The sequence below is a fragment of the Pristis pectinata genome, chromosome 11 (genome assembly GCF_009764475.1).
Source record: "Pristis pectinata isolate sPriPec2 chromosome 11, sPriPec2.1.pri, whole genome shotgun sequence".
NCBI lineage: Eukaryota > Metazoa > Chordata > Chondrichthyes > Rhinopristiformes > Pristidae > Pristis > Pristis pectinata.
In genome coordinates this window covers 88,069,464-88,081,896 of record NC_067415.1, presented here as the reverse complement: position 1 = coordinate 88,081,896, position 12,433 = coordinate 88,069,464, and the positions used below count along the sequence as shown (strand labels likewise).

General features: G+C 41.7%; 1 protein-coding gene across 1 annotated transcript in view; it reads left to right on the top strand.

The window, feature by feature from the left end:
* Positions 1 to 12,433, top strand: part of tubgcp3 (tubulin, gamma complex associated protein 3) — a 122,294-nt gene that overhangs the window by 66,496 nt on the left and 43,365 nt on the right. Inside the window, 1 exon segment of the mRNA XM_052026605.1 lies at positions 7,962 to 8,072. Coding sequence (XP_051882565.1) covers positions 7,962 to 8,072 — 111 coding nt within the window.

The window sequence follows — 12,433 nt, the reverse complement described above, 5'->3', positions numbered from 1 at the left end:
GAGGGAAAGTTTAAAGATGTGTGAGGCAAGTTTAATGGTAGGTTCATGTATGCATTGCCAGGGAAGGTGGTAGAAGCATATATGATAGCAACGTTTAGGAGACATTTAGACAGTCACATGTGCAGGCAGGGAATAGTGGGATACAGACCATGTGCAGAGAGGTGGAATTAGTGGAGATCTGCATCATGGTTGGTGCAGATATGGTAGGCCAAAGGGCCTGTATCTGCAGTGCACCGTTCCCTGTACTGTTTTTTTAGTTTTTCCTGACAACTCACCTGCACATTTTGGGCAATTTATAGTAGAGAATTAACCTACCAACACACACACACCTTAGGGATGTGGTCACAGGGAGAACAAGCAAACTCTACATAAACTGCATCAGAGATCAGGATTGAACCTGGATTACTGGAGCTGTGAGGTAGCAGCTCTAACAGTTGCGCTGCTGTGCCACACAGTACTATCTACAGTGCGCTGTAAATTACTTGGAAACATCGACAGCCAATTCTTTCTGTTAATGGGTTGTGAGGTGATGAGGAATATCGAGAATCATGTCCAGGAATAAAGCAAGTAACTGAATCGTAGACAACCTAAATATTAAATATCAAGTGGGAGTGTAATCAATGCACTCAACTATCAGTTTTAGCAGACATATAATTTAATTACAAAGATTTCAGTAAATTCTGTTACTATGGTAACAGAATTTTTGGTATCCCTAAAAATTCCTAGTTCTTGACTGGCTCTAATTAAATTTACGTTAATTTACATACTTTAATATCTATGATTGTTATTGTATATATTTAAATGAATACATTTTAGATCGGAGATAATTTAACTATCCATGTATCTTTAAATGAATGCCATTCCACTGCTGAAGGAGAATTCTGACAATGCTGATGCCTATTATTACATATTTGTATTTAGCAGCTATGAATTTGTATCTGCAACAAGATAAAGCTGCTGAATTTGTTATCTTTCCCAAAATCTTTGCCAGTTGTTCCATGTAAATGCCAAGGCATTATGCAGGCAGCTGCAGCAACACCTATTGAAGAGCAAAAACACTGCAGGTTCTTGAAATCTGCAATAAGAAAGAAATTGCTGAATATACTCATCACGTCAGTCAGCGTCTATGGAGAAAGAGTTGGTATTACAGTTTGATCGTTCATAAAAGCTGGAAAAGAGGGAGACTAGCATGTTTAAATTTGTGTGCGGGGGGGGGGTGCTAGAGGGTGAAGGGAGAAAAGGGGATGTCTGTTATAGAGTGGAAATCGGGATTATCCAGGTGATACAAGTGCAGGGAATACTGTCTCAGAAAGGTTAATGAATATTTGTTAATCACAGCTCATGTGTCTGGGGGAGTGTAAATAGGAGGAGAGGAATGAGGGCAGTAGAGAGGAGACAAAAAACAATGCTGGAACTACGAAATGTAGAACACAGCGGTTGCTGGAAATCTGAAATGAAAGAAAGTGCTAGAAATCTTCAGCAGATGGGGTAGCATCTGCAGAGAGAGAAAAGTTGAGTTAATGTTACAGATGGGTGACCTTGCTTCAGAACTGACCAGTTCTGTCTCAGCAAAGAAAGACTGGTTGTCTGAAATCGTTGAATTTAGTATTCAGTCCAAGCGCTGCAGTCTTCCTGCACAGAAGTTCAGGTGCTATTCCTGAAGCTTGCATTTGGCTTAGTTGGAACAACGTAGAAGAACAAAGTTGAGTCAAATGGAGAATTAAAGTGACAGGCAGTTGGCAGCACATGGACACTCTTACTAACTGAATGGAGCTGTTCTGCAGGGTGTTCACCCAATATGCGTTTCATTTCCCCAATGTAACAGAGGCCTCATCATGAGCAATAAATATAAAACCTTAAATTGGAGGGAGTGCTTATGAATTGCTGCTTTACTTGTTTCAGTCCCAGGATGGAGGAAAAGGAATAAGTGAAAGAGCATATGTTGCATCTGCTGCAGGGGATATAGGGACCTAAATAGTCCTTTCAGGTGAAGCCACAATTCATTTGCACTTCTTCCAATTTACTGCACTGCACTTGGTGCTCAAGATGTTTTTTTTACGTTGGAGAAATGCAAATTGAGTGGCTACCCTGCAGAACACCTTCGTTCAGCTTCATTTCACTCCCCCTTTGACCTTTGTCTTTGGCCTCCTAACTCTTCCAACTAACCTCAATGTAAACTCTTGAATCTGCATTTTATTTTTCATCACGGCACATTGCAAATGGGACCAAATGTAAAATTTAGCAATTTCAGAAAACTAGCTTTTGTACTTTGTGTCAAAACTGCCCTGTTCTGATCCAAGGTTTTCTCCCACTGCAGATCCTTCCTTATCTGTTGAGTAATTCCATCATACTCTCTTGTTTGAGATTTCCAGCAGCTAGTGAGTTCTGCATCTCACAGTTCCAGCAACTTCTTTCCTCTCTATTGCTTTCATTCAATTTCCTGTATTCACAGTCTCCAAACATCAGCTGTGATTAACAAGCATTTAAGAAGTATGTGGACAGGTATATGGATGACAAGAGTTTAGAGGGATATGGGCCAAGTGCTAACAAATGGAATTAGCTTGAACATACATATTGGTTGGCATGGACAAGTATGGGTCGAAGGGACTTTTCCTGTGCTGTACAACTCTGACCCTATAAGTATTCACCACTACCTTAGACACCATCAACATTATTTGTGTCACATAGACAGTCCTGATCTCCACCTTATAAGAGACATTTCCACTTTTCTCTCCACTCTTCCCTCACTTATCAATTTAAAACATGTTTATTCTTTTTCCAGTATTGATGAAAGGTCATCAACCTGAAACCTTTACTCTTTTTTGCTGCCTGACCTGCTTAGTATCTGCTTAGTATCTTAGTTTCTGTTTTTATTGCAGCAAAACCAGAGCATTGCAAGGCCAATTTTAGAATGAAATTAACTTGAAGCGCAGAGTTGTCAGAACCTAACAAGCAGGAGTAGGCTACACATCCCTTTGAATATGCTTCACCATTCAATAAGATCATAGCTGATCTGATCATTAGCCTCAGCTTCAGTTCCAGCCTGATTTCTTTATGATCATTCATTTCAAATGAAGCCCAAAAAATCTATCTTGATCAAGCTGTGGAGTAGTTTCTGCAGATTTCCAAAGATTCAACAGTCTAAGAGAAGAAATTCTAAATCAAAAGTAGTCCTGGTCCTGAAAATCTGTCCCCAGCTCAAGATTTGAGCACCAGAGAGGCTTTCACCCTTTTAAGCCCCACTTGAATCTAGTGTTGTCCTCATTGTTCTAAACTCCAGGGATTATTGGCCCATTCTACTCAATCTTTGCTCATTGGCCAACCCATTTATCCCAGGAATCTGTATGGTGAACCTTCACTGTACCTTTCCAAGGCCAGAAAATCCTTCCTTTAATAAGGACACTAAAACTGTATGTAGTACTCCAGATGTGGTCTTGGCAAACCCCTGTGATATTACTGCAAAGTTTCCTTTCTCCCTGTCCCTCTGTAATAAAGGATAGCATTCCATCAGCCTTCAAATTAATTCCTGAACCTACATAATGATTTTCCGTGATTCTTCTATCGACATCAACTTTTGATAGTCTCAAGCCATTTATATATTACTATTTTTCTGTGGATAACTTTATGCTTCCTTTCGTATACTATTTGCCATTTTTGGGGCTTAGTATGTGCAAATCGCTTTTCAGACTCCTCACAAATGGCTCTTCCACTTGTATCACAGCCACAGGTAAACAATCTTAGGAATTGTCGGAGCAGTACATGAAATTAGAAGCAAAACTGACATAGCTGGAGGTGATGGTGTCCAATGGTATTGGTATTGGTTTATTATTGTCACTTGTACCGAGGTACAGTGAAAAACTTGTCTTACAAACCGATCTTACAGGTCAATTCATTGCACAGTGCAGTTACATTACGTTAGCACAGAATGCATTGATGTAGTACAGGTAAAAAAAACAATAACAGTACAGAGTAAAGTGTCACAGCTACAGAGAAAGTGCAGTGCAATAAGGTGCAAGGTCACCGCAAGGTAGATTGTGAGGTCATGAGGTCATAGTCCATCTCATTGTACAAGGGAACTGTTCAATAGTCTTATCACTGTGGGGTAGAAGCTGTCCTTAAGTCTGGTGGTACGTGCCCTCAGGCTCCTGTATCTTCTACCCGATGGAAGAGGAGAGAAGAGAGAATGTCCTGGGTGGGTGGGGTCTTTGATTATGCTGGCTGCTACACCAAGACAACGAGAGGTAAAGACAGAGTCCAAGGAGGGGAGACTGGTGTCCGTGATGCGCTGGGCTGTGTCCACAACTCTCTGCCGCTTCTTGCGGTCTTGGGCAGAGCAGTTGCCATACCAAGCTGTGATACATCCTGATAGGATGCTTTCTGTGGTGCATCGGTAAAAGTTGGAGAGAGTCAAAGGGGACAAACCAAATTTCTTTAGCCTCCTGAGGAAGTAGAGGTGCTGGTGAGCTTTCTTGGCCATGGCATCCACGTGGTTTGTCCAGGACAGGTTGTTGGTGACGTTCACTCCCAGGAACTTGAAGCTGTCAACCCCCTCGACCTCAGCACCACTGATGTAGACAGGTGCATGTACACCGCCCCCTTTCCTGAAGTCAATGACCAGCTCTTTAGTTTTGTTGACATTGAGGGAAAGGTTGTTGTCATGACACCATTCCACTAAGCTCTCTATCTCCTTCCTGTATTCCGACTCATCACTGTTTGAGATACGGCCTACAACGGTGGTATCATCTGCAAACTTGTAGATGTAGTTAGAGTAGAATCTGGCCACACAGTCATGAGTGTATAGGGAGTAGAGTAGAAGGATGAGGGCGCAGCCTTGAGGTGCACCAGTGTTGAGAATAATCGTGCCGGAGGAATTGCTGCCTATCCTCACTGATTGCGGTCTGTTTGTTAGAAAGTCAAGGATCCAGTTACAGAGGGAGATGTTGAGTCCTAGGTCTCGGAGTTTGGTGACAAGCTTGCTTAGTATTATTGTATTGAAGGCAGAGCTGTAGTCAATAAACAAAAGTCTAACGTAAGTGCCTTTACTGTCCAGATGCTCCAGAGCTGAGTGAAGGGCCAGGGAGATGGACCGTGGATTGCTGGTCTAATTACTATTGCAATGTCTGAAGAGAGCTGTACTTTTGCTCTTACTGACCTTGGAAATTGTTTCAAGGATGTCTCTCATCTTTAGCTTCCTGTTACAAAACCATTTATGTTATCTTTGATTTGATTGACTTCTGTTCCTATGTTTTTGAAAGTCACTAATGTAGAATTGAATGATCCAAAATGATTTGTTTCATTCAAATGTTATTTGACTTGGAGCATTGACGTTGAAAGTGAATTGTACTTAATGCATAATGTATGGACATTTTCCAGCTAATGGTTATAATGATGATGAAAAAAAAAGAGCAACTTCTATTTGTAGCAACACACAAAATGCTTCTATTTGTAAACTGCTTTTAAAGTAGCAGATTATCCCAAAATGCTTCATGCTTATTGTTTGTAATTCTGGTCGCCTCATAACAGGAAGGATGTGGAGGCTTTGGAAAGGTTTACCAGGATGCTGCCTGGATTAGAGAGCTAAAAGGAGAGGTTGGGCAAACTTGAATTGTTTTTTTCTGGAGCATTGGAGGCTGAGGGGAAACCTTCTATAAGTTTATAAAATTATGAGCGGCATCGATAGGGTAGACAGTCAGAATCTCTTTCCCAGGGTAGAAATGTCAAATACTAGAGGATATACATTTAAGGTGAGAGGGAGAAAGTTTGAAGGAGATGTGTGGGGCAAGTTTTTTTTTTTGTTTCACAGAGTGGTGGGTCCCTGTAACGGGCTACCAGCGCTAGTGGTGGAAGCAGATAGTGGTGTTTAAGAGGCTGTTAGATAGACACATGAATATGCAGGGAATGGAGAGATGTGGAACATCTTCAAGCCAAAGAGATTTAGTTTAATATGGCATCATGTTCAGCACAGACATTGTGGGCCGAAGGGCCTGTTCCTGTGCTGTACTGTTCTGTGAGGGTGTTATCAAACAGAAGTAGGTGCCAGGCCATATAAGGAGATGTGAGGTCTAAAGGATTGGTTATTGAGTTGGTTTTAAAATTAACAGAATGTTGGAAAGGAAGATACAGTGTCAAGTGTTTTGGGGAGAAAGTTGTAGAACAGGTACTTGATCTGAAAATTGGAAACTGCCAAAACTCACAGGGAAAATCAGAATAGTCACATTAGGGAAAGAGGCTATTTAGCCTCTGGAGTCCTTACCAAATCTATGTAAGAGCAATCCAGCTGGTCCCACTTCCCTGCCCTCTCCATATGGTCCCGCAAGTTCTTTCCTTTCAGGCACTTATTCAGTTCCTTTTAAATGCTCATTTGAATCTGCTGTCACTATGACACCTGACAGTTCATTCTGGACCCTAGTCACTTGCTGTGTAAAAAACAAAAAAACTTTTCATGTCACTTCCTTTGTTCTGTCTTGTAGTTCTTGACCCTTCTGCTAATGGAATCTACTTTGTATGTACTCTTCAGGATTTTGAATACCTTCATCAAATTCCCTTGCTATCTCCTGTTCCAGTGAAGTAGCAGATAGTGCTCCTGCCTCACAGCTCCAGTGACTTGGGTTTGATCCTGACTTTTAGTGCTATCTGTGTGGAGTCGGTACATTCTCCCTGTGACTGTGTAGTTTTCCCCAGCTGCTCCGGGTGCATTGCACAGACATGCTAGCTGGTAGGCTCAATTAGCTACTGTAAATTCTCTCTCAGTCTCCTTTGAGTAAAAAAGAAAACCAGAGTCGAGCAGCTGAGATGTGAGAGAGAATAGGTTACAGGGATATAACTTGTAAAATATGGGATTGCTCTGAGAGCCAGCATAGACGCAATGTTTAGAATGGTATCATCCTATGCCGGTAAAAATAAGAAGCAACCCCTATTTCTCCAGTATACCCAGGTAGCTACAGTTCCTTAGCCCTGGAGTCATTTTGGTACAGCTCTTCTGCATGCTGTCCAAAGCCTTCACATCTTTCCTGAAGTGTGGCATCCTGTTGTGGCCTGACCTGTGTTTTATAAATGTTAATCATGACTTTCTTGATCTTGCTCTTGTATTCTGTGCCAGTGTTTATAAACCCTAGGAGCACACATGTTTTTACAACTATTTTCTCAGCCCGTTCTGCCACTTTCAATGAAATAATATATTCTTCCAGATCTCTTTATTCATTAGAATTATGCCCTCTGGTCTTCTGAAGTAGGGATGAAACTTAAGAAAGATCATGAGGCCAGAACTGGAGGAACACTGTTATCCTGCAAGGTTATTAGAGTAGAAGAGTTACTGAGATGGATATATTTAAGATTGAGACTGTGAATGTTAAAATTGGCTCCTTGCAAAGCTAAGAATTAATGTAGGTCATTAAGCACAGGCTTGATGGGTAAATGGGACTTGTGTGTTAGAACACCAAAGTTCTGGGTGATCTCAAGTTTATGATTAATAGAATGAGGGAAGCCCACTAGGCAAATATAAAGATAATAAAACTGTGGATGAAAGTTTCATCAGCAGAGAACTGAGGTAGGGAAAAGAAACAAAGGTGGAAATTCCAAAATTTCACAGCCATAAGTTTGTCCGGCTTCTCCTTAACAGCTAACTGGATTTTTCTTACTGACAATAAGCAATTAAATTGCTTTAAAATCTCCTTTTGATGGAAGACATTAGCACTTGTCTTTATTCTGTATGTAAAGTTGGAATAAGAAGGATGATATGCTCAAGGTGCGGTTAACAGACTGCTTTTTTTTCCCTAACCAGGGCTTAATTTTGCATCTCGGTAAATGGTTGAGACTTTTCTGGAACTTTATACAGATTAATAGAAACTAAAGCAAAGGCATGCTTAGCTTAAGCATCAGAAGTTAAAGTTGCACTGTTGTACATTTATGTGGAAATAATTCCATTGCTAATTTGGCGTGCATTTTCTTTCTTCTGTTTGAAGTTTTTTGTAGCTTCAGATCCGACTGTGAAGGCTGACAGATTATGGCATGACAAATACACTCTGAGAAAGTCAATGATTCCATCCTTCATCACAATGGATAAGGCCAGAAAGGTGATTACTCAAGAATTGTTCCAAAGTTTGATTTTATCCCTACCTGCTCATTTATACATTCTTGCAGTTTCTGTGTCTTGGAAAGATTGTTGAACACACAAAGTCTTGATCAGTTCAGACACTTCAATGACAATTGTCCTTCCACTATGGATAATATTCATAGGCATCCTAAACTGTCTGTTCAAGTATATGTAAAGGATTCAACTATACCATTTTAAGGATGAGCAAGATATTTTAAGTGTGCCAATTGTTTCATTTATCCCTCAACCAACAACCCAAAATAATGTCCTTTCACCCTGGTTGGCATTTAATGGATTTTGTTTCGTGTACACTGCTAACAAAACAAGGGTGATTGGTTTTCAGAATGCTTTGGGTCAATCAAAGATCGTGATGGCACTGTATAAATGTTTTTCATTTCCTTCCATTAATTATTGTTTTTAGAACCTTCCTTTAAGTATTTAAACCAAAGTCAGGCCAGTTTAAATATTGACCATTAGAGTGAAGTGGTTCCATAACAATTTTATAAATTGCATGATATTTTCACCTTGTATGCAGTGATATGGTCCATGCATGTTCTGCCAAAGTTGCTTAATGTGCGGGCTCAACTTGAGACACGTAGTGCTCCTGTCCGTCCATAGAACAGTACAGCACAGGAATAGGCCCTTCAGCCCACCATCTCCAATCTAACTAATCTCATCTGCCTGCACGTGATCCATATCCCTCTCTTCCTTGCTGATTCTTGTGTTTGTCTAAATGCCTCTTAAACTTTGCTATTGTACCTGCTTTGATCACTTCCATGGGCATCGCGTTCCAAAAAAAGTTTTTAAAAAAAAGAATTTGCCTCGCACATCTCCTTTAAACTTTCCCCCCCTCTCACCTTAAACCTATGCCCTCTAGTATTTAACATTTACACCCTGGAATAAAGACTCTGGCTATCTGCCCTATCTATGCCTGTCATAATTTTATATACTTCTAATATGTTGCCCCTCAGCCTCTGATGCTCAGAAAAAAACAGTCCAAGTTTGTCCAGCCTTTCCTTATAGCTAATACTCTCCAATTCAGGCAACATCCTGGTGAACCTCTTCTGCACCCTCTCCAAAACCTCCACATCCTTCATATAGTGTGGCGACCAGAACTGCACACAATACTCCAAATGTGACCTAATCAAAGTTTTAAACAACTGCAATATGACTTCCTGGCTTTTATACTTAACACCCCACCAATACCGTATGCCTTTTTTATGACCCTATCCACTTGTGTTGCCACTTCCAGGGAGCTGTCATTGAACGTCCTCATCTCCCTGACTCACACCCCACAGTTCACTTTGCCATGTTATCCATTGACCTCAGTGTTGAAGTCACTCAATGGCTGAATGTCTACTGCTCTCTGGGGAAAGAGAATTCAAAAGATTCATGGTGCTGAGTGAAGAAATTTATCCTAGTTCTCAATTTCTGGCCCCATCCTGAGACTCTGCCCCCAGTTAAAATTTCCAACTGTGGCCAAACCAAAGTTTTATACAGAGGAAACATGACTTGCCAACTTTTATACTTCATGCCTTAATCATTGAATGCAAGAGTGCCATACACCTTTACCACCCTGTCTACTTGTGTTGCCACTTTTAGGTAGCTATGGACTTGCAACCCAAGATATCTCTGTACATCAATACCCCTCAGTGTTTTGCCATTTACTATATACTTTCTTCTGACATTTGACCTCCAAAGTGCAACACTTCGGCCAGGTAGTGTAGCGATTAGCGTAACGCTTTACAGCGCCAGCGACCCGGGTTCAATTCCCGTCACTGTCTGTAAGGAGTTTGTACGTTCTCCCCGTGTCTGTGTGGGTTTCCTCCGGGTGCTCCGGTTTCGTCCCACATTCCAAAGACATACAGGTTAGGAAGTTGTGGGCATGCTATGTTGGCGCCAGAAGCGTGGCGACACTTGCAGGCTGCCCCCCAGAACACTACGCAAAAAATGCATTTCACTGTGTGTTTCAATGTACATGTGACTAATAAAGATATTGTCTTATTAAACTCCATCTGTCATTTCTCCACCCACTTTTCTAGCTGGTCTATATCCTGCTGTATCTTTTGACAACCTTCCTCACTATCCACAAATTTGCAGACGGCAATCAGCCCACCTACATTTTAATCCCAAACAATAGAGGTACCAGCACTAATCCTTGCAGAACACCACTAGTCACAGACCTCCAGTCAGAAAAATACCCCTCTTCCACTGCCTTCTGTTTTCTTTGACCAAACCAATTTTGAATCCCATCGACCAAGTCGTGCCTCACGAGCCCAATTGAATTTTTCGAGGTGGTGGTAAAACAAATTAATGAAGGTGGAGCGGTGGATGTGGTGTATATGGGTTTTAGTAAGGCGCTTGACAAGGTTCATCCTGAAAGTCATGAGTCATGGCAACTTGGATGTGTGGGTTCAGAAGTGGCTTGTCCACAGAAGGCAGAGGCTGGTAGTAGATGGAGCGTATTCTGCCTGGAGGTTGGTAACCAGTGGTGTTCTGCAAGGATCTGTTCTGGGATCCCTATTCTTTGTGATTTTTTATAAATGACTTCAATGAGGAACTGGAAGTGTGGGTTAGTAAGTTTGCAGTTGACACGAAGGTCGGAGATGTTGTGGATAGTGTAGAAGGTTGTCGTAGGTTACAACAGGATATAGACAGGATGCAGAGCCAGGCGGAGAAAGTGGCAGGTGGAGTTCAATCCGTTGAACTGATACACTTTGGAAGATCGAACTTGGAGTACAAGGTTAATGGCAGGATTCTTAGCAGTGTGGAGGAACAAAGGGTTCTTGGGGTCCAAGTCCATAGATTCCTCAAATTTGCTGCGCAAGTTGATAGGGTGGTTGAGAAGATGTATGGTGTGCTGGTCTTCATTAGTCAGGGGATTGAATTCAAGAGCCGTGAGGTAATGTTGCAGCTGTATAAAACTCTGGTTAGACCACACTTGGAGTATTGTGTTCAGTTCTGGTTGCCTCATTATTGGAAGGATATGGAAGCTTTAGAGAGGATGCAGAGGAGATTTAACAGGATGCTGCCTGGATCAGAGAACATGTCTTATGAGGAAAGGTTGAATGAGCTAGGGCTTTTCTCTTTGGAGTGATGGAGGATGAGAGGCAACTTGATTGAGGTGTATAAGATTATGAGAGGCATAGATAGAGTGGACAGCCAGCACCTTTTTTCCAGGGTGGCAGTGTCCAATACCAGAGGACATCAGTTTAAGGTGAGTGGAGGAAAGTTTAGGGGATATGTCGGAGGTAAGTTTTTTTTACATGGAGAGTAGTGGGTCCCTGGAACGCACTGCTGGGGGTGGTGTTGGAGGCTGAGGCTGATACAAAAGGGAAATTTAAAAGCCTCTTAGGCACATGGATGTAAGAAAAATGGAGGGTGTAGGAGGGAAGAGTTAGATTGATCGTGGAGTAGGCACAACATTGTGGGTTGAAGGGCCAATACTGTGCTGTATTGTTCTATGTTCTAAGTCACTGTGGATCCCATCTGCTTTAAACTTTTGGACAAGTTTACCATGAAGGACCTTGTCAAATGCTTTACTAAGGTCCATGTAGGCAACATCCACTGCCCTACCCTCATCAGTCATCTTCATCACCTCCTTAAAAAGCTGAATCAAATTTGTGAGACAGGACCTCCCCTGCAGAAAACCAAACTGATTGTCCCTAATGTGTCTCTGCTTTTCCAACTGTGAGTTAATCCTGACCTTGAGAATCTTCTCCAATAATATCCCTACCACTGATGTAATTCTCATATGTCTTTAATATCCTTGCTTATCTCTGTTGACCTTAAACAAAGAAACAACATTGGCTATTCTCCCCTCCTCTGGAACCTTGCCTGTGGTTAAAAATGATACAAAAATCTCTGTCAAGGCCCCAGCAATCTCCTTCGTGCCTCCCCCAGTATCCTGGGATAGACTCCATCAGGCCCTAGGGACTTCACCATAGCTTTTCAAGGCACCTGACACCTAGTCCTCCTTAACATTGATATGCTGTAGAATATCAACATACCCCTTCCCGATCTCACCATCTCCTCTATGTCCTTCTCCTTGATGTACTGATGTAAAGTACTCATTTAGAACCTTACCACCTTCCTCTGGCTCCACGCACAAGTTCCCTCCTTTGTCCTTGAGTGGACCTACCCTTTCCCTAGATACCCTCTTACTCCTAATATACATATAAAATGCTTTCGGGTTCTCCTTGGGCCTCTTAATTCCTTGTTTAAGTTCTTCCCTGTTTCCTTTGCATTCCTCAAGAGCCTTGTACGATTTCAGCTTCCGAAACCTTACATATGCTTCCTTTTACCTTTTGACTTGACTCCCAATATCTCTTGTCATCCAAG